The 23506-nt window shown below is 42.9% G+C and overlaps 1 protein-coding gene across 1 annotated transcript in view; it reads left to right on the top strand.

Annotated features, from left to right (window-relative positions):
- klhl14 (kelch-like family member 14) overlaps window positions 1-23506 on the top strand; it is a 95143-nt gene that overhangs the window by 39604 nt on the left and 32033 nt on the right. The window contains exons 4-5 of the mRNA XM_067975471.1: window positions 13340-13429; window positions 16555-16633. Coding sequence (XP_067831572.1) covers window positions 13340-13429; window positions 16555-16633 — 169 coding nt within the window. The remainder of the gene's footprint in view (window positions 1-13339; window positions 13430-16554; window positions 16634-23506) is intronic.

The following is a 23506-nucleotide window of genomic DNA, read 5'->3' as shown; positions in this document are numbered from 1 at the left end:
GATTTGCTGCTAGGAAGTACATGCCTGCAGTCCAAGGACGGGTTCTAGCTCTGATTTTTACTCCCTTCTATGTCTGCATGGCACCTTCTCACAGCAGTGCAGCTAAGATTATGCATCTCCAGGAGCTGTGACAATGCACATTGACCCTCTGTCATACTGCCACAGCAAGTGACTAACGTTCATGTGAAGAGGAGAGGACATGAGATGACTTGTTGCAGCCTGTTGTTCCTCTAAAGTAAAAATGTTTATGCTGCTGTTTATTTTGTCATTTATTGCAGTGTTAAATACATGATAAAACAAAAAATACACTTTTAATCATGCATGGAAATTGTGCTGCTTCTCAATTCCTTCTGATAGCTGCTGGCATCCAGAGCTCACTTTTGTGCTGATGCGACCCTTTTTTTGAATCTGGTGAAGTGGTTTTAGATGACAGTTATGATGAACGCGGTCATGTTCACTCAATAAAATAAAGCCCAGCACGTTTCAGGATAAATCAGTGAAATGTACAGCCCCACCTGTCTTTCTCCATCATTCATTTCCACTGTCAAATTCGCAGTGCCTGATGGATCACAGTTGCTGTAAAATTAGACAGCCTTTAATCTCATTTCATCCTGATTAGCCTCTCTCTACCCTTTACCTCTAACTCACTGACTGACACGCCGAGGACTCACAGTGTGCTTTATATGAACAAGGATTGCCGCAAGGTTTAGAACTCTACCATTAAATAACCAGTGAGAGAAGACTCAGTGACACATCAGATCGCAGAATGTCGCGACACCATAGAGGAACTTACCTACTTTTTGTGACTTTTTCTTGAAATCGTTGGTTGATTTTTTTCATTTCCAGAGACAGATGCCTTAAAGGATTTACAAAATAAAGTGCTGTTTTGGGTCTTTTTTTCAGTCTGAAATAATATCCAATACAAATAATGGTGTTGTCCTAAAAGAAACTTTTACAAGATTTGCTCTTGCTGTTGTTTTTTGAAGTGATTAACAGATAATGAGCATTTGAGCCACTTGAAGCAGCATCAGCTGTATGGAGAGTACTTTGGATTATGATTGGTTAAAGGGAAATTGTCATTGGTTCTTGTAAACAAATTGGTGTAGTGACACAATTTCTGTTATGATGATATCATCACATCACTGGTCATGTTTGTGGTTGAATTTTTTTTTAAAACTCCTCAAAATCCTCATGCAGCAGTTTGCACAGTCCCAGATATCGCATCTGCTGCAACATAGGTTTTTCTGTAGCTAATATGGTGGCTACAGAAATGTTTCTTTTTGGAACAGGCTGTTCCAGGCTTGCTTGAAAACTCCCTGAAAGGTGATGATTTCCATTTTAATGTCAGATACAACAAAAAGAGTCGTTTAACATCTTGTGCCTTGGATTTGCAATGAACAACTATCCGCAAGCCCTTTTTTTGGTTTTTACACTTCAGCTTTATTTGAATTTATAAGCATTCTTACATGCTGTCTTTCATTACTTAAAACTATTCAGTTACTAGACAGAGTCACAGGATGCTGTTTTCCTCCAATTTAATTTGTTTCTTAAGTTTGTAACACATTCCATGCCCTGGCTGCGAGGGTGTGCAGATGAGGGGCATCGCCTACTGCTGTTGTGGAACCAGCATCTAGCAGACCCTTGAGAGCAGCTCCCAATGACTGACCCGCCAGTTTTCTCTTCCTTGCTGTGGTGAAATTCCTCGCCTCCATCCAGCAGCTCTCTTTGACAGCCTGGCGGAAATCAGAAACTTGCTGCATTGGAATCCCAGACACAATTCTGCCCGCTGTCTACTACTACTTTGTTGCACAACATGCTGACACAGTCATTCCTGATTAAAAACAGGATCACTGCTTATAAGGACAGGAATGGGCTGAGATGATCAAATACTCTGCTGGATACAATAGTTCATGTGCTGCTGTGGTATTTCTCTGAAGAACAGCAAGCCAAGATTGAATAGTGGAGATGCGTAAATGGTTACATATTCTGCAGTTTTGTTTGATTACCTTTGATTACCCACAATGATCAGGGAAATTTTATACAGAGTTTTCTTTTTAGGAGTTTAAATGGGTGGGATAGAGTATATGATAGGGATATTGTACATGGTCTATAAAGGATAGAGTCTATGATAGGGATATTGTACATGGTCTATAAAGGATAGAGTCTATGATAGGGATATTGTACATGGTCTATAAAGGATAGAGTCTATGATAGGGATATTGTACATGGTCTATAAAGGAAGTAGGATTTATGGGCCATTTGCCCTTTTCTACTTTTTATCACTAATTATTTCCCTCATACTCTCCTGAAGGCAATACTCCTTGCTGGGCAATGGTATGATAACATTGGTGCCAGTCACCCTCTGGTATCTTGCCCAACTAACCATTCGTAGTGTGGCCAGCGGTGTCCAATTTGCTTCCCTTGAGCCACCTGTAGCCCCTGTGCCCTGGCACTCCAGTCCTCAAAGCTTATGTTTCTTATTTGCTGATTTGTCCTGCTTCAAATGTTATGGCCTGGAGATTTGGTGGCTGTTGCTTCATTGTTGGATAAATCCTCAATCGGAACATCAAGATCTGATAGTATCAGCAACTTGAGATATATGCAAATTAATGGGAACATAAATTTAAACATTTCCTGCTCACCCGGAAAAAAAAACGCTTACCCTTTTCGGCCTCTTCTGGGGCTAATCCTCTTATATCCCAGGATGGCCTCCGTCCTGAGTTAAAATGGCAGCCGGGTCCCGAAGACATCATCAGGACCTAACATAAATACGTAAAGAAGGACCCTGCCAGCTTTTGGCGGGTGTCCTTTCCGCCTGCTTATGAGAGCAGGTTTAAGTCATGTAGGGCAGGATTTTGTTGGCTCCAGGGCGGGTATGTAACTCGGGGCATTTTAACTGCCTACCCGCCTGTGTGTCAGGCAGCTGGGGTTAAAATTACCCCCAAAATAAGATAAATGGCCAATGAGTAAAATGCTGTCAATGTGGATATTATGGAGAAGGGTTCTCAAGCCTTGAAATGGTCATTAACTTCTTCTTTATTGCTGGTTTTCAGAGGTTTTTACTGCTCCTATTGCCAGCACATTTTCTAGTCAATATGATAGGCATTTATTTTTTCGTAATTATCTTATTAATTTCTTCACTTTTTCTCCCTTGTCCATATATTTTATGCAGCTTCCCGATTATTCAGCTGTATCTCTGTATCTACTTTATTGAATCCTTTTATCATTTCAAACATCTCAATTACATCACCCCTCAACCTTCTAAACTCTAGGGAATACAACCCAAGTTTATGCAATCTGTCCTCATAGGCTCTTTAAACCCTGGCATAATTCTGGTGAATCTGCTCTGCACCCTCTCCTTCCTCAGGTCCGATGTCCAGAATTGATTGCAATACTCTCGATAGGGTCTGACCAATATATAAAGCAAGTTGTTTGAGAGCTGACAGACACAACAAAGTGTGCCATCAAAGTACGCCGTTAATAAAAAAAACCTTGCATTTATATAGCATCTTATCACATTGAATTGTCTGAAAGATCTTCACACAGTGAATTAATGTTATATAGGCATATTCTCACAGTGTAAGATGTGTCGGATAGTGGATTTCTGGCAGTGAATTATGAGGCACTAATTCAATCGAGCAGCTCTGATGACGTCATAAACTGCAAGAGTGAAACTCTCCTGGATCATGAACATCAGTAGTACCCTGAGACTGAACTACTGTTTCAAATCAGTGCCAGCCATTTGTTAGTCTTTATAATATATGGTCTACTCCATAGGATTTTTATTTTAAATGAACATCCTTATTTGGTATTTCTTTAACCATCAAGAAGCAACAAGAATGCTAGAGGGAGTATAATGTAGCTAAAAGGTTAATAAGGACGATAGTGACATAATAGCTGAAGAAACTCTGCTTTCTGAGATCGACGCCACAGTTAATACCAATTTTTCTCCCTGGAATATAGGCAATCTACGATAGATTAAATATGAAAAGACTATTAGCACATTGCAACCCTCGTGTTATGTTGTGTATGGGTTATTATTGAGTGATTAATGGGGTGGACTATAGGAGGAAAGAGTGCAGTGTTACCTAGGATCACTGGGGTACACTGGAGCTTGAAGAGAACCTTGTTTATAAGCAAAACAGTTGGCACTTAGCAGAACCGTAATGCTGCAAAAATAGATAGGAAACTCCTTGCACAGATCACACTTGCAATGTAATAAGATCTGCTTTTATCCTGTACTGGATAATACGAGCAGAGATTATTCAATATTGTGATTCTGATATCCATTTTTTGTAAAAACTTATTCCTGGCCTTGTAAGCTGAATGTATCTCACCTGCTTATCATATTCAGGTGGTATTCTTAAAAAAAAGCAGTATTTTGGGGAATTTTCACTTGTTTTGAGCAAACTTACCACAGAGAGAAAACTTACTGGAGTCCACAGTAAAACAAGAGAGGGGAGGATTCTACTCAAGTACTAATGCTGTAGGCTAGATATTTATTCTATGGGTAATATGGGGATTATACACCTAGTGTATTATTTTAATATTCAGATTTTTGACCCCTGCTATTCCTTCTGTGCATTATGGCCATAACAAAATTGTAAACATGAGTCCTGAAATTCCCAGGGTGGGAAAAGGTAGAAAACCTGATTTCCACCCAATGGGCCCGGACTATGGGGTAAATCCCGGTTCCACCGGGATTCTGCTCCATTTGGACCATCCCTTTAAATTATGAGGCTATGGGTGGAACTTCTGCCCACCCCACCCTCCCCAAGTCAAGCGGGCACATCAGAGGGAGTTCCTGGGCAATTCCATGGGTTTGTACGCCCTTGAATGGTCTGAGCGGAAATGGAGTGAGTCAGTTTGAGGCCTGCAAAAAGATCCCAACCCTTTAATAGATTCATTGATCCTGGCTCCTTTTTCAGTTAAGAACCAGAAAAAGTTAATTTTGTTCTTTTGACCTCATGAGCTGCTCTACCATGTAAGGATGGATCAATGTGGGCACTGCTGATGTGCCTTTACAAGCACCAGTGGCCTGCCTCAATAATGTAACTGACCCTGTTCCTGGGATTTGGGATGGGGTCTGCAGACTCAGTAAGTGGGGAATCTTGCTATACTGTGCTTGAGGTTCGTGTTCTGTATGAGCAGCTTTATGATTTTGTTACACATATGATTTTAACCTGACATAATAAATACTGTAACTTAAAATGGAGAAAAGGGTCATTTTCTGTGATAAAGTGCAAAGACCAATTTCCTCCTCCACCCCGCCCCTCTCCCTGACTGCTAATCATTGAAGACGGTACTCCAACTATGTCCACACCAAAAAAAAAACAAGCAGTCAGACTTGTGTTTCCCCTTTAAGATATGCTTGGCTAATTAGAAACAAGTGCGGTAATTCTGATAACACCCTCAATTCATAGTATTCCACCTACACAACTACAAAGGCATTACTGCAAGTTTTGGTAGTGCAGTATAAAATTAATTCTCCTGGCAGAAGCCAAGGAAACCCATCATTAAACATGGCAGCAACATTACCACCCAATGAAAAATCCCAGCTTGGAGAATTATGAATAGTTGGGAGTGATTACAAACCATTAATCTGATCGAAAGGTTCAGAGGACATCATAAACTGGAAGAGCAAAGCTTGAATGGTTTAAAACTATCGCCTCAATCTCCAGATTGAATTACTGCCTTGGTATTACACATGGTCATCTGTGTTTTATAATATGTAGATATAGTAAATGTGTGTATAGATAGATCTAGTTTTATATATATATATATATATATCCAGTAGTGTTTTTTTTGGGGGGGTGGTGGGGAGGAGGGGTACTAATTCAATTTTGCATCTTATTTTGTGCTGACGCTGGCTGCTTATGCAGACAGTGATTGCCGGTGCACTCCATGTTGATGCATGATGACATGCACACTGAAAGATTATAGCTGGTGACATATTATCACAAGTTTACTTCAGAATAGTTTGCAGTTGATTACCTTCCTACACAACTTCATTAGGGATCTCAAAAAAAGGTCTATTGTCCTGTATTGTTACCGTAGAAGCTTATTAGCATCTTGGAGGCTAAAACTCAGCGGTCCATTTTCTTGATGGAGAGGAGAGGCCAAAAGATAGAGAGAGAGAGACTTGTTCCAGCTGCCGGTGGCAGCCATTGCAGAGATGCAAAGTTCATTAGCTGTATTCTGAGTGGAAAGGCAATGACCCTCAACGAGAATTTAGAAATAGAATAAGAGGCAAATTGTATAACAAGCAAAATAAAAAACTGAAATGGAAAAAACAAGTATAAAAGAGAAAAGACAATCAGGTATTTATTTATAATTTTAAAAGGAACAATTGATTGACAAAGAAAAGATGAAAGCTTGGTGATAAAATGAAGAATCTAATATCAGATACTGTGCAGTAACTATGGTCCAATGGAGGGCTGCACGTCACTGAGAACCAGGATTTATTTGCTCCCAGTTTATGTACTGAATACCAAGGCTCGGTACCCGAGGGGTTAGCATTAGAAAGTGGTGACGTTTCTGTTGGAGCAGCAGTCCGTGTCACATTACCATGCTTTGTTACTAATGAACTGGTGCTAGTTCCCTGCTGTTTTCTGAACAGGCTGTAATTTTTGAAAAGTGACTGTGAAATATTCAAAGAGCTGGACAAGGTGCTACCATCTACCTCATTTGGTGTGATAAATGAAGCCTATGCTTCAGTGATAACTGCAGGTGTGACCCAGTTATAGGGAAATCGAAGGGTCCTCTGAAAAGACCACAATAGACTAAGCATAGAGTAAAGCAATATAATTTATTTTTAAATTAATGAGCAAATCTGAAAATGATCATGGCTAACTTTCATGTGTACAATAAATGCTTTGGGAATGCTGTCATCTAGTTATTTGAGTAATCATTCACTTGCTACTTTAATGTTTTGCAATTGAATAATTTATAAGCTGCCATTTTCAGCTATTAAAAAATCCAGTAAAGTTTTAATAATTTTTCTGCATAAATATTACAATACTGCAAAATACACTGGCATGTACACTACATAGACATAACAGTGACAAAAAAGGGCAAGATCTCTAAAATGGTTCTGATGAAAGGGAGTGTGTGTTCCTAATGTGCTATATAGTAGAGAGACAGGGTCATGTTCTAGTCTATGGTGCCCCACACCCCACATTTTCAACACAATTGTGTTGACATTGCTGAGCAAAAGCCAGACACTTTCTCACAGGGAGAGTAGGAATTTCAGCAGACAAGTTGCCCCAGGCCATTCTCCTGCACCTCCAAGTGGCCAGATCAAGAACATCACTGGTAGAGGCCTAAGAACAGATCACATGACATCATCTCAGGTAGGGAATGGTAGGGTTTCTTTTAATTGCGCAATAAAGGGAGGAGAAAGCTAAGCTGAAGAAAACCTGCTTGTCGCAGAAGCATTTCAATTTTAAAAGATAAAATCAGATTTTCTGGTCCCAGCATTAAAGTGGCAAGACTAGAGTGCTGGCATTGAATTGTGGGGAATTTTAAAGATAAATGGCAATACATGTGGGGACAGAAATTTATATCACCTTTATAAAAGATGTACTGATGAATGGATTTTTTCCAAAACGTTTCTAAAGGCTGTTTTAAATGGAAACTAAAAACAGATTTTATAAAGACAGAATGATGCAAATCATTGTCTGCCAAAAACTAATGGGAGACAAGTTATATGTGGAGGCTAGAAATGGAGTCTGTAACCAAGTGATGGAGCATTGCAGCACCCAAACCCGCTGTTTAATGGTTGGCATGATGAGTATGCTACTGTATGAGGTGGGTATGGGGGAGGGTTGCTTTATTTGGCGCTCCCCAAAGAGCAGCACTGCAACTTGACTGGCAGGAGATGGCAGCCAAGCTTATTGACGTGCATTATCCGCAAGACCTGGGAACAGATAGCATAGTTTAAGGAATCTGCCACAGTGATCCTAACCAATGGTACTATTTAGCACATACATGGCCCAAGTATACATGCCATGAAGTATTGTTGGGCAGCCTGTTGCACATTAGCTGGGGGCCTCCCTCCACTTTGGGAAATGCGGTAGTGCAGGGGCATTGCAAATAATGCTCTTGGTATTAGTCAGTAGTGGAGGAGATGAAATAGCTGGCTATGCTCATTAGTGTATCAGGCACTTGTTTTAGATATCTGTGGATAGCACATTGATGGATGCTGCAGATGATCCCTGTCCTAGATGGCATGGAAGCGGAGACAAAATAAATTGAGTACCCTTGCCTATCTATGAGGGTGATGACCCTTCACTGCAGATTAGCTGCAAGTTTCCTTGCAGAAGATGTAACAGATTTACAATCATTACAAGGAAGTCATTGGACACTGGAGATTGGAAACAGGTCAATGTGGTGTCCATATTCAAAAAGGGTGGCAAAACAGAGACAGGCAACTTCAGAGCCATTAGCCTAACTTCCATTTTATGTAATTGGATTATCAAGAATAAGAATCACCTGTATAACAACAATCTAGTTAACAACAGTCAAGATGGATTCAGAAGGGGAAGTTACTGCCTGACCAACCTCCTTGAGTTCTTTGAGGAAGTGACAAAACAAGTGGACTGCGTTATGAAACGGTGGGTTGATTTTAACTTGTATTGCCTGGCATTAACAGGGTGGTAACGGCCTCAAAGTGGGGTCAGTACTGTCTCGTTAACCCCAATGATGCGGTCGGCACCATTTTGAAAGGGGCCTACCGCTGGAGACCTGAAGCACCTACCTGCTTGAGGCAGTAGGCTGATTTCAATATGTAAATCGGGGTCGTAGGACCCTGATTCCCATTTTAGGTTGGAACTGGTCGGAACTGGTGCCGTGTGATCATTTCCATGGGCGATAGAGGAAAAGAGGCCCAGCCAAGGTAAGTTTGGTATTTCTAAGAGCATAAGAAACAGGAGCAGGAGGAGGTCATACGGCCCCTCGAGCCTGCTTCACCGTTCAATCAGATCATGGCTGATCATCAACCTCAACTCCATTTTCCCACCCGATCCCCATATCCTTTGGTTCCCTTAGAGTCCAAAAATCTATCAATCTCATTCTTGCATATACTCAACGACTGAGCATCCACAGCCATCAGGGGTAGAGAATTCCAAAGATTCACAACCCTCTGAGTGAAGAAATTCCTCCTGATCTCAGTACTAAATGGCCGACCCCTTATCCTGCGACTATTTCTAGTTCTAGACTTTCCAGCCATGGGAAACAGCCTCTCAGCATCTACCCTGTCAAGCCCTCTCAGAATCTTATATGTTTCAATGAGATCACCTCTCATTCCTCTAAACTCCAGAGAGTAAAGGCCCATTCTATTCAATCTCTCCTCATAGGACAACCTCTCATCCCAGGAATCAATCTAGTGAACCTTCGTTGTACCGTCTCTAAGGCAAGTATATCCTTCCTTAGGTAAGGAGGCCAAAACCGTACGCAATACTCCAGGTGAGGTCTCACCAAAGCCGTATATAATTGCTGGAAGACTTCCTTACTCTTGTAATCCAACCCCCTTGCTAAAGGCCAACATACTATTTGCATTCCTAATTGCCTGCTGTACCTGCATATTAACTTTCTGTGTTTTGTGTACAAGGACACCTAAATCCCTCTGAACACCAAAATTTAATAGTTTCTCACCATTTAAAAAATATTCTGTTTTTCTATTCTTCCTTCCAAAGTGAATAACCTCACATTTCCCCACATTATACTCCATCTACCACCTTCTTGCCCACTCACTTAACCTGTCTATATCCCTTTGCAGACTCTTTGTGTCCTCCTCACAGCTTACTTTCCTACCTAGCTTTGTATCATCAACAAACTTGAATACATTACACTCGGTCCCTTCATCTAAGTCCCTTCATATAGATTGTAAATAGCTGAGGCCCAAGCACCGATCCTTGCGGCACTAGTTACAGCCTGCCAACCTGAGAATAACCTGTTTATTCCTCCTCTGTTTTCTGTCCATTAACTAATCCTCTATCCATGCTAATCATAGAACCATAGAATTATAGAATGGTTACAGAGCGGAAGGAGGCCAATCAGCCCATCGAGTCCGTGCTGGCTCTCTGCAAGAGCAATCCAGCTAGTCCCACTTCCCCGCCCTTACCCTTTAGCTCTGCAAATTTTTTCCCTTCAAGTACTTATCCAATTCCTTTTTGAAAGCCATGCTACAGAATACCCAGCCTCTGACCTGCTTTTGTAGCCACAGTATTTATGTCGCTGGTCCAGTTAAGTTTCTGGTCAATGGTGACTCCCAAGATGTTGATGGTGGGGGATTCGGCGATGGTACTGCGGTTGAATGTCAAGGGGAGATGGTTAGACTCTCTCTTGTTGGAGGTCATTGCCTGGCACTTGTCTAGCGCGAATGTTACTTGCCACTTATCAGCCCAAGCATGGATGTTGTCTAGGTCTTGCTGCATGCAGCCATGGACTGCTTCATTATCTGAGGGGTTGCGAATGGAACTGAACACTGTGCAATCATCAGCGAACATCCCCATTTCTGACCTTATGATGGAGGGAAAGTCATTGATGAAGCAGCTGAAGATGGTTGGGCATCGGACACTGCCCTGAGGAACTCCTGCAGCAATGTCCTGAGGCTGAGATGATTGGCCTCCAACAACCACTTCCATCTTCCTTTGTGCTAGGTATGACTTCAGCCACTGGAGAGTTTTCTCCCTGATTCTCATTGACTTAAATTTTACTAGGGCTCCCTGGTGCCACACTCGGTCAAATGCTGCCTTGATGTCAAGGGCAGTCACTCTCACCTCACCTCTGGAATTCAGCTCTTTTGTCCATGTTTGGACCAAGGCTGTAATATGGTCTGGAGCCGAGTGGTCCTGGTGGAACCCAAACTGAGCATCAGTGAGTAGGTTATTGGTGAGTAAGTGGAGCTTGATAGCTCTGTCGACGACACCTTCCATCACTTTGCTGATGATTGAGAGTGGACTGATGGGGCGGTAATTGGCCGGATTGGATTTATCCTGCGTTTTGTGGACAGGACATATCTGGGCAATTTTCCACATTGTCGGGTAGATGCTAGTGTTGTAACTGTACTGGAACAGCTTGGCTAGAGGCACAGCTAGTTCTGGAGCACAAGTCTTCAGCACTGCAGGCGGGATGTTGTTGGGGCCTTTGCTGTATCCAGTGCACTCAGCCGTTTCTTGATATCACATGTTTTCTGCACTCACAAATTATCATTTCTAAAAGTTTCTCCACCACTGAGGATAAACAGACTGGCCTGTAGTTGCTGGGTTTATATATATTATTATATTACCCCCATCCCTTTTCTTGTGTAACAACCTTTTGTGTGGCACCTTATCGAATACCTTTTGAAAATCCAAATATACCAAATCCACTGGTTCCCCTTTACCTACCTTGATAGTTACATCCTCAAAAAACTCCATGATTTATAAAACCATATTGACCCTGCCTAATCATATTATGATTTCCTAAGTGCCCTGTAACCATGTCCTTAATAATAGATTCCAGCATTTTTCTGACTACTGATGTCTGCTAACTGGCCTGTAGTTCCCTGTTTTCTCTCTTCCTCCTTTCTTGAATAACGGTGTTGCATTTGCTACCTTTCAATCCACTGGGATCGTTCTAGAATCTAGGGAATTTTAGAAGATTACAACCAATGCATCTGCAGCCACCTCTTTTAGAACCCTATGATGTAGACCATCTAGTCATGGGGTTTTGTCGGCTTTTAGTCCCATTAATTTCTCCAGTACTTTAACTTTACTAATATTAATTACTTTAGGTTCCTCACTGTCATTAAACCCTTGGTTCCCCACTATTTCTGGTATGCTTTTTGTGTCTACTGCTGTGAAGACAGATACAAAATATTTGTTTAACGTCTCTGCCATTTCCTTATTCCCCATTATAACTTCTGCTATTTGTGGAGCCAGGAGGAGGAGTGCTCCAGGGCCCTCCTCCGTGATCGCAATCCCCCGCCCCCTCACATTTACCTTTCTATCAGCCAGGGTGGCCCAATATTGGTAGGCCTCTATTCAGCGAGCTGCATTGGGCTGCCCCATTGGCATCCCACAGCTCGCCGGTCCAATGTTAATGAGGCCGCAGCTCAAAACACTGCTGCTTCTCCGCTTCGAGTGTGGACAACTGGCCAGTTGCTCCTACGGTCAGTCGCCGAAAACTCAAAATCGACCCCAGGCGTGCTTAGACTTCTAAAGGGCTTTTGATAAAGTTCCACATGAAAGACTGTTAATTAAACTCAAAACTGTGGAGATTTAGGGAAAACCCCAGGACTGAACAAGAAACTGCCTGAAGGGTGGGAAATGAGTACTTGTTATGTCAGTGGGGGAAAGTACTGAGTGGAATGCCTGAGAGTTCGACGCTGGATTCAGAAACTCAATGCAAGTGGTCAAATTTGCAGATGATAAACTAAGAGGGGCAGTGAAATTGGCAGAGTGTACATTAGTGTGAATTTTTCCATTTCCTATACCAGACTTCCTTGTGGCCTTTCTGAGTAAATATGTCAACTTGTGCCAGAGGACAGTTTTTTATGTAGACATGTGCCAACCCCAAACTGTGTTCATATCGAACTTTTATAGGTATCAGAGAGTGGAGGCATTCATCCTATTAGTCTAGGCTGAATTCAAAGCCAAGTTCCAGATGTGAAAAGATAGTGTGCTACCCGGTTAAATAAATGATCTGAGAAAATGGAGCTCATGCTAAGATCTGGGCCTCAATTTACAAGCAAGGTGACAGAGTAGGTTAGCTGCTGGAAATTGAAGAAAAGCGCATTTGATGATTGTGGCTTAATTTATATCTCATTTCTCTGGTCTTGATAATTCTAGGGGACATTTTGACTATTGTAACTGGGAATTTCCGCAGAGCTTCTGCCGCTCCGCTGCTGTAACTTTGATGAATGTTTGGCGGAAACCCTGTCATTTTGTTCAGCTGCATTAAGGAGTTTGCTTATTTTCCTGTTTTCAGTCTGACAAAAGGTCTACACCCAAAATGTTGATCTCTTTCCTCTTTACAGATGCTGACCTGTACACTTTGAGCATTTTCAGTTTTTTTTTCTATTTTCTTTTGGTTAATGCAGAGGTTTTTATCCCACCAAATATTCTCTTCTGGTTGTAACTGGGCTGTTCATTTACAATGTTTCTTAATATCAAGGGTGAAAATCTGACATTACCCAGCCATTCTAAATACCTTGCTTGTTTCTTTGTGAGAAACACAATGCAACAATGCAATGTCTCAAGTAAACTTGCCTAACTGATTACTGAAATTGATAATGGGCCATACTGATCCCATAATAAGACTGTGCAGTGAAAATGTTTTTTGTTCTTTATTTCAGTAATGCCTTATAATAGTGCCCACCACTGCGTTGTGGAAGTAGAAAACTTTCTATTTGTACTAGGAGGAGAAGACCAATGGAACCCAAACGGTAATAACTGACTACATGGTACTTCATACTTTACTTCAAAGGGGTGTGTCAACATTTTTTGGTAACAGGAATGGTTAAAACTACATTTATCCATATCTTAATGTAAACAAAATCTGAAAGTGTGGCATCTCTGTGACAAGTGATTAAGTGAGGCAAAAGTTGTCAAAAAATCATGGGACAGTTGTGGGGTTACTTACCTTGCAATCCGAGTCAGTTTTTCTCCTTACCTTAACTTTATTTTTAATCAGCGACATATATAAAGTGCAAGTGTTCTGCCTCTCTCAGCCTGACTTAGAGTGAAGGAAGTTTCCAGCTGTTTAGTGTAACTGCCGCTTGTACAGTTAGTATGTGTTAAGTTCATTGGTACTATTTAAAAGGAGAGTTTGGTTTAAGTGTTGGATAGCAGATCACGTGCCACTGTAGGAGCAGCTGTTACAGTAACAAGCTGGAAATTTCCTTCATTCTTAGGCAGGTTTGAGAGAGGCATAACATAGGCACTTGAAAACTTACTGGTGCTTAAAATAAAAGTACCTGTAAGGAGAAGAACTTTCAGGGAACTTTACTTATAGGGTGAAAATTTCAGGCTATGTCTCGCCACAACAAATTACTTGTCCTAGAGAAAAAAAACAATTCAGCTCTGGCTAGTTTAAAAGCCAGAAGAGTTATAAACTTTCAATATTTGGAAACAGAATTGCACAGCAGAAGCAAAGAAGGTTAGGTGTCAATCACAAACAGACACTAAGGTGGAATTGTTACACTGTCCTTTTGTTCATCGGGCAACAAAAAGCTGCTTTCATAGATTATGACTTAGAATGAGAAATATACAGCTTTGAATTGCCTTGTGTCTTAGAAAGTAAAAAAACTGATTTTTATAAGTTAATTATAAATGCACAAAGGAGACTGTATAGTTCTTTGTTAGCTGCTTAGATGTTCCTTAAGCACTGAGATCAATCTTAATGTAAAAAGTAACACTGAATTGCTATCAAAATCCAGGAATCATTCTGTCAAATTTGATGTACTTCATGTGTTGTTCAAAAAAGGGTGTAAGGATAAACCTGGCAACTACAGGCCAGTCAGTTTAACCTCAGTAGTGGGGAAGCTTTTAGAAAAGAAAATCTGGGACAAAATTAATAGTCACTTGGACAAGTGTGGATTGATTAGGGAAAGCCAGCACGGATGTTAAAGACAAATCGTGTTTAACTAACTTGATTGAGTCTTTTGATGAGGTAACAGAGAGGATTGATGAGGGCAATGCGGTTGAAGTTGTGTATATGGACTTTCAAAAGGCACTTGATAAAGTGTCTTATTGAGTAGAATGGGCCTATACTCTCTGGAGTTTAGAAGAATAAGAGGTGATCTCATTGAAACATATAAGATTCTGAGATGCTGTGAGACTGTTTCGCCTGGCTGGAGACTCTAAAACTAGGGGCATAGTCTTAGATTGAGGGGTCAGCCTTTTAGGACTGAGATGAGAAGAAATTTCTTCACTCAGAGGCTTTTGAATCTTTGGAATTCTCTACCCCAGAGGGCTGTGGATGCTCCGTCGTTGAGTATATTCAAGACTGAAATCGATAGATTTTCGGACTCTAAGAGAATCAAGGCATATAGGGATAGGGCAGGAAAGTGGAGTTGAGGTTGAAGAGCAGCCATGATCTTATTGAATGGCGGAGCAGGCTCGAGGGGCCGCATGGCCTACTCCTGCTCCTATTTCTTATGCTCTTATATGCCACATAATAGGCTTGTCAGCAAAATTGAAGTCCATGGAATAAAAAGGGCAGTGGCAGCATGGATACAAAATTGGCTAAGTGACAGGAAACAGCGACATAGGGCGGGGGAGTGGGACTAGCTGGATTGCTCTTGCATAGAGCCGGCATGGACTCGATGGGCTGAATGGCCTCCTTCCATGCTGTAACCTTTCTATGATTCTATGAGAGAGTCGTGGTGAACGGTTGTTTTTCAGACTGGAGGGAGGTAGTGTTCCCCATGGGTCGGTACTGGGACCACTGCTTTTTTTGATATATATTAATGACTTGGACTTGGGTGTATAGGGCACAATTTCAAAATTTGCAGATGACACAAAACTTGGAAGTGTAGTAAACAATGAGGAGGATAGTAAATGACTTCAAGAGGACATAGACAGGTTGGTGGTATGGGCGGACACATGGTAGATGAAATTTAACGCAGAGAAGTGCAAAGCGATATATTTTGGCAGGAAGAATGAGGAGAGACAATATAAACTAAATGGTACAATTCCAAAGGGGATGCAGCAACAGAGAGACCCGGAGGAATATGTGCATAAATCTTTGAAGGTGACAGGACAGGTAGAGAAAGCAATTAAAAAAAGCATAAGGGGTCGTGGGCTTTATAAATAGAGGCACAGAGTACAAGGGAGTAATGTTGAACCTTTATAAAACACTGGTTCGATCACAACTGGAGTATTATGTCCAATTCTGGACAGCGCACTTTAGGAAGGATGTGAAGGCCTTAGAGAGGGTGCAGCAGAGATTTACTAGAACGATTCCAGGGATGAAGGACTTCAGTTACGTGGAGAGACTGGAGAAGCTGGGGTTGTTCTCCTTAGAACAGAAAAGGCTAAGAGGAGATTTGATAGAAGTGTTCAAAATCATGAAGGGTTTAGATAAAGTAAATAAAGAAAAACTGTTCCCATTGGCGGAAGGGTCGAGAACCAGAGGACACAGATTTAAGGTGATTGGCAGCGACATGAGGAAAATCTTTTTTATGCAGCGAGTAGTTATGATCTGGAATGTACTGCCTGAAAGGGTGGTGAAAGCAGATTCAATCGTGGCTTTCAAAAAGGAATCGGATAAATACTTGAAGGGAAAATATTTGCAGGGCTACAGGGAAAGAGCAGGGGAATGGGACTAAGTGGATTGCTGTTACAAAAGGCCGGCATGGGTTCTCTGGGCCGAATGGCCTCTTTCTGTGCTGTAACCATCCTGTGATTCGATGTATTAGTTGACCTCTTTACTAAGTTCTGGGAAATGAATGGGATTTTGATGATGTAACAGGAAAAACATTTTTCTGTTAAAAATTCCAAGTACCTTAGAATATCATAATTTAGCTCTGGACTGTGTTTAATTCACTGATGCTTTTTATTAAAACAGGGAAACATAGCACTAACTTTGTCAGCCGGTATGATCCAAGATTTAACAGCTGGATACAACACCCACCTATGCAAGAAAGGTAATACTTTATGATATTTAAGAAATGTTTAATACTTTAATACCCACACATAGCTCAGTGGTTCAGCTTAAAGTACTTCCATCATGCTTTTGTAGATACATGTGTAGGTACATTTGTCACAGACTATAGTCATCTGACTGGTGATAAAATAACAAAACTGATTTGAAAATCATGCTTCACTAATGGACTACTGTTTATTAAAAAGGCTACATTTTTAGATTGCTGTCCAATCCAACTCAAGGTCTGCTTTCTTAGATTGCTGTCCACTCCAAGTCTGCATTCTTAGACTGAATCAACACTCTGCCTTTTTGCACTGCGGTACCTTACAATCTCTCTACCTTCTTGGACTGCTGTTCAATCTGAGGTCTTGATTCCCGGATTACTGTCCAATCCAAGACCTGCAGTTTTGGACTCCAGTTCAATCCAAAATCTGCATTCATAGACTGTGGGCCAAACCATTCTAAGATCTGCATTCCTGAACTGCTGTCTAAACAATGTTGGCATTTTTGGAATAATACCCAGTTCAATGTCCACATTTTTAATTATTGTCTTCTGTGGCCTGCAGCAGCTTTGGTGCCTATAGTGCGTATGTGTTTATTTTGGCATGTACAATTAGAAGACTCAATTTCAGATTAATGAAAATAATTCATTCTAGTTTGAAATTCCAGGAATAGGATAATGGAGGCTTGTTGCTTCTAGAGAAAGAACTTTAAGATAAATTGGGAAAGGGAATGCAGACAACCAATGTGATAAAGTAACAAATCTGATCTGTAAATCATACAACCTGTCTTCTTCTATGACTTTTGCTTAGATGTGGGAAGATGGTTATGTTCAAAGTATAGTTTAATATACTTAAAAATATTTTAATGAAAATATGTTGGATGCTCAATTGAAACTGGGACACTAAGCTCTCCCAAAACAAATTACTATGACACTAACACAAAGCTATCAAATTGAGATGTCTGACCATTTTAGTATGAGTGTTTGGGCTGCTGAAATGATCATTGTATCTAATAAATTTCAGGTTTTATTCAATTTGTAAAATGATTAAAAATGAAATGGCAAAGTGAATGAATGAAAGAAAGAGACTACATTTATGTAGCACCTTATCTTGTTTCTCAGAAATGTCCCAAAGCACTTTAGATACAGCGGGGGTAACTTTCAACTTCGGCAGGGGTGGAAAACTGATGGTATCGGATCAGTCACCCGTTATAGGCCACACCCACTTTTCCTTTCTACTGAACTACTTTAAAGTGCAGTAACTCATTAGGTAGCGAAATTGAAACATTTCCATTTTAAAAGTTCTTATCTAGTTAACAATTCTTCCATGATTGTGTTACTAAAACATATATGTCCTAGTCAGTGATAACTATAATTGCTTTGATTAGTCTAAAATAATAAAATATTAGATTTAAAGACTGGTTACAATCAACATTGCAGCTCTAAATTACATAAACACAACAGCAACACACAGTGGACATGCAAGGATTTACACATAATATTCACTTCATCAGCAGGAGACATGGGGGGTAATTTTAAGGCCCAAGAATGGGTGGGTTGGGGGCTGGTGGGTGGTGAAAAAAACAGGAAATCGGAGCGGGACCGCATCCCGGCTCCAACACGTCCACTTCTGGGTTTGCATTTGGATGTGTGCGTGCACTAGTGACACCCGGAAGTCCCGTTTGTGTATTGAGCCACACAAACCATTTTAACTTTCCCTGAACGTGTCTCCCATGGCCTCTGAAACACGCCATGGAAACGAAGGCAAGTTGACCTGCATTTGGACCTTTAAACCAGTGATTGACACGTGAATAAAAGGTGAGTTTTTGCAGTAGGGCATTTAGTTCTCTCAGACAAATCTTTGCGTTTAGACTGAGATTTTTTGTTCACACTGAGAATTCTTGTGTTCAGACAAATTTTCCTACATTTTGGACTCTGTCAAACTGACATTAGGATGGGGGGCAAAATGGATTTATTCAACAGTACATCTGAGGAGGAGATACATCACCATCCACAGCAGGCACAGCGTGCAGTTCTGGGAGTTGCAGGTGCACAAGACAGAGGTGCGCAACCAGGACCTGGAGAAAAGCAGAGGGGGGACCAACAGAGGGACCAAAGTCGCAGGAGGCACTACCCACGAGAGGGTGTACAGGCAGTGGCTGAGCTTCCTGGACCTCTCTGAGGAGCACTGCCTACGCAGGCTGAGATTGAGTCACCAGGTGGTCGCAGATATCTGCAGGCTCCTTCATGCAGAGCTGCTCCCGGCCAGACCAGGTAGCCATTTATTGCCCGTTGCAGTTAAAGTCACCACTGCCCTCAATTTTTTCGCCTCCGATTCCTTCCAGGGCACCACCGGTGACATCGCCAGGATACATCTCTCAGTTGTCTGCACATAAGTGTATACGACAGGTGACAGATCGCTTGTTTCCCAGGACATCTGACAATGTTAACTTCCCAATACGACATCAGCCAGACTGAGAAGGCAGTGGGTTTCAACTCTCTGGCTGGCTTCCCACAGGTGCAGGGCGCAACTGATTGCACACACGTCGCAATCCGAGGACTTGCACATGAGCCAGGACTGTTCATCAACCGAAAAGGATATCACTCCATCAATGCACAGCTGGTTTGTGACTACCAGAGGAGGTTTCTGCAGGTGTGTACCAAATTCCCTGGCAGATGCCATGATTCCTTCATTCTGCGTGAGTCCAACATCCCGGCCCTCCTCCACACACAAGACAGTCTTAAGGGCTGGCTCCTTGGAGATAAGGGATACCCCCTGCAGACATGGCTCATGTCACCTGTGTGAAACCCCACCAGCGAGGCACTGCAGTGGTACGACAGTCACATCACTACTAGGTCTGTCATTGAACAAGCCATAGGAATGCTGAAGATGCGCTTCGGGTGCCTCGATCTGGGGGAGTCCTTCAGTACTCACCTGTGAGGGGGTGCAAAATAATAGTCGTGTGTTGCATCCTGCACAACATCACTCAGCAGAGAGGTTCACAGATGGAAGAGCTCGAATGTGCTCATGAAGCATCCTCATCCGCCAGAAACATTGAAGAAGACAATGAGGATGAGGAGGAGGAGGAGGAGGATGAGGAGCCCATCGCCAGAACAGCGGCGCACATGGCTGCTCGTGATGCCATAATGAGATCTGCAAACTGAAGATAGTGAACTACTCAGATCAGCAACTACTCAGATCGCCTGGAACAACCACAACCACCACCATCATCAGCCCACCACCCCCCCCAACCCCACATCCTTCCATTTGCACAAAACAGTCCTTCAACCACACATACACCCATTGTACATGCGCCCAATGGGTGGCATCATATCTTGACGTTCATGATGAAGCACATGAAAGGGCGCTTTCACAAAAGGGACTCAAGAATGGACAAGACATGGCAGTGGTGGTGAGAATCATAACATTTGATAAAAAACAAATATAAATATGTCATGACATTCCATCAGACACCCTTAGTGATTACAAAACCTTAGCAGAGGTAGTGGCAGGTTGCCGTGATTCATGCCCGGACTGCTTAGATCCTTTTGGCCGATGCCCTCTGGGTTTTGGAGCCTGTGTGGGCCCCGCCAAAGACTGCTCCATCTGCACCTGTGCAGGGGCAGACTCGGCCATTGGGAGAGGAGGCAGCATTGCGGGTACTGGTTGAGGAGGGGGCAACGGGTGAGACGTGGGAGCACTTTGAGTGGAGCCCCCACTTCCATGTCCACTTTCATCATCATCCCTCTCCCGGGCCAGTGCAACATCGCTCCCACCGCTTTGCTGGACAGCAGGCTGGCGAGGAGATGTGACGCCTTCTAAGGCCATGGATGAAGTTCCTGTCTGCCTGTTTAAGGCGGCAAACATGTTAACATCCAGGGTCCGCGCGGTCGTTGTCATGGCCTGCATGGACTCATTTGAGAACCGTGCTTGAAACTCAATGGAGGCTGCCACTCTCTCCATCGAAGATATTCCTGCACTTACCAATCCACTAGCAACGGATTTGGACTCCTCTCTCTGCTATTGTGGAGAGAGTGTGTGTCACCTTTTCCATTAGCTCACAATGGTGGAGTTGTACCTCAGTCATTCTCTCAACAATGTCCCCCGGGGTTCATCATCTGGGTCCAGCTGAACAGAGCTTGGAAAGGAGTGCGCCCCCCGACGTGGACTCTCCACAGTTGCCCCTGCCACCAGTGTCTGCTCATGCTGACTTGTGATTGTGGAGTCACCAGGTGACAACCCAACTGTCTGTCTAACAGGACCCACCAAAGTGCCAGTTTCTGCACTGGTGCTTGGCTGCATGTGATGTGATGGTTGCCCTGAGAGGAATTGAGCTCCTCTGAGGAATCGCCTTCTTCCATGGCACCCACCTCATCAACAATCTGTGAAAGCCCAGGAAGAGAACATAAAGCATTCTTAAAAAATCATTGCAGAAATTAGTTTCCAATGGGCATACTGAGGTGTGCAACAGGTCAATCATCGATAACAATTCATGATGTGTATGAAGGATGTTAAAGTTCTGTCACCAGCCGTTTGCAGGTTGCCAGTCTCGCCATCTCCGACGGCTAGGCATTCAACTGTGCGGCTGAAGTCCAAGGCCTCATCCTCTGCATGTCAGGGTACTATTTCTGTTGGGCCTCAACAAGACCTACCCCTCTCCCGTGCATTTTGTGCTCTCTTCTATAAGGGGAGAAAGAACAGACGTGAGAGTGAGTGAGGGTGACGGGGTCACCCGATGGATGCATTGCTTTGGGTGAGGCTGACAGTGAAGCAGATGCATCAGAGGGTGATTATCAGACAGATTCATGACATTGCATCAGGTTTGGGGCGAGGGGGGAGTGGTGGGTTCACAAATGGAGAGGTAAGGAAGTGCACAGAAAGTGAAGGTAAGTTGATGATGAGACTTAAGTGGGTGTGAGGAGTGATGTGATGGAGTACGCTTTGCAGAACAAAAGTGGGGGTGGGGGGGTAAAGTACACCATAGGATGTAGGTGAATCAGTAACTGTACTCACTTTTCCTGATCTGGTTAGGTCATTAAAGCACTTCCTACATTGCATCCATGACCTTGCCACCGTGCTCCTGCTGCTGATCTCCTCTGCCACCTCCAGCCAGGCCTTCTTGGTGGCAGCAGCAGGTCACTTCCTCTGGTCAGCTGGGTATAGTATTTCCCTCCTGCTCCTGACACCAGCCAGTAGCAACTCAAGAGAGAAGTCGCTAAAACGGGGTGCTGCCTTAGACCTGTGTTGCTGCATTTTTCAATTTTCTTCCTTGCTCCTTCAAAGTCAATGGTTGCAATGGCCCTTTAAATACTCCAGTTCCCATCATGGCATTCGGGTGTGCAGTACGCCCGCTGCACAGCTTTGAGACACGAAACCCCGAACATTAAAGGCCTTCAATTTAGTTGCAATCGCTTAAGCCGACACGCAGAGAAGTTTTCCGGGTTTCCCACGCGACTATTCACCCACCCGCTGACTTCCCGCCGCCATGTTAAAATCATGCCCATGTACTCTGCTGTGTCTTTCAAAACTTTTTACTTCCCATACTTAATAATACTTAGTAAATTCAAGTGCTCTGCTCTTGAGTCGAGAACTTCTCCTAAAGATCATGGAGCTGTAGTTCTCTGAACTAATTTACTTCACATTTTGGGGGATGATTTTAACCCTATGGCAGGTGGGCAGTAAAATTTCCCAGGTTATTTAACCACCCGATCTCGCTGACAACATTTTTTATGTAGGCTTCAGGATGAGCATCTAAGCCTGGGAGGAAGCGACTGTATAGATTCAGTAGTATTCATAATATTGCTTTCCTACTGGTATACTTTCGGAAATACAAACGTGAGTAGAAAGGGAGTAATGTAAGGAGTCGCACAACACCAGGTTATAGTCCAACAGCTTTATTTGAAATCACAAGTTTTCGGAGCTTTGCTCCTTCGTCAGGTGAGTGAAGGGTTCCATAAAGGCACAGCATATATAGTCAGAGAACAATGCCTGGTGATTACAGATAATCTTTCTAACTGCCCTTTATCACACCTCGGCAGAGAGATAATCACAGCAATCAAAGGAGTGGATGGTGTTCAGACAGGTTAGTCAGGGAAACATTACATCCACGAATACTGAACACACAAGGGGTCAAATCACAAAGACAGAGAGAGAGAGACCAGAAAGACAGAGAGAGAGAATGACCAGTTGTATTAAAAACAGAGAACTTTTTTTCGCTGGTGGGGTTACATGTAGCGTGACATGCACCCAAGATCCCGGTTGAGGCCGTCCTCATGGGTGCGGAACTTGGCTATCAATTTCTGCTTGGCGATTTTGCGTTGTCGTGCGTCTCGAAGGCCGCCTTGGAGAACGCTTACCCGAAGATCGGAGGCTGAATGTCCTTGACTGCTGAAGAGTTCCCCGACTGGGAAGGAACCCTCCTGTCTGGCGATTGTTGTGCGGTGTCCGTTCATCCGTTGTCGCAGTGTCTGCATGGTCTCGCCGATGTACCATGCTCCGGGGCATCCTTTCCTGCAACGTATGAGATAGACAACGTTGGCCGAGTCACAGGAGTAAAATCTTCTTCAGCAGTCAAGGACATTCAGCCTCCGATCTTCGGGTAAGCGTTCTCCAAGGCGGCCTTCGAGACGCACGACAACGCAAAATCGCCAAGCAGAAATTGATAGCCAAGTTCCGCAACCATGAGGACGGCCTCAACCGGGATCTTGGGTTCATGTCACGCTACATGTAACCCCACCAGCGAAAAAAAGTTATCTGTTTTTAACACAACTGGTCATTTTCTCTCTCTGTCTCTGTCTTTGTGATTTGACCCCTTGTGTATTCAGTATTCTTGGATGTAATGTTTCCCTGACTAACCTGTCGGAACACCATCC

The sequence above is a fragment of the Heptranchias perlo genome, chromosome 3 (assembly GCF_035084215.1).
Source record: "Heptranchias perlo isolate sHepPer1 chromosome 3, sHepPer1.hap1, whole genome shotgun sequence".
NCBI classification, from domain to species: domain Eukaryota; kingdom Metazoa; phylum Chordata; class Chondrichthyes; order Hexanchiformes; family Hexanchidae; genus Heptranchias; species Heptranchias perlo.
Note: the sequence above shows the minus strand (reverse complement) of the source record. Positions and strands in the feature narration are given on the sequence as shown.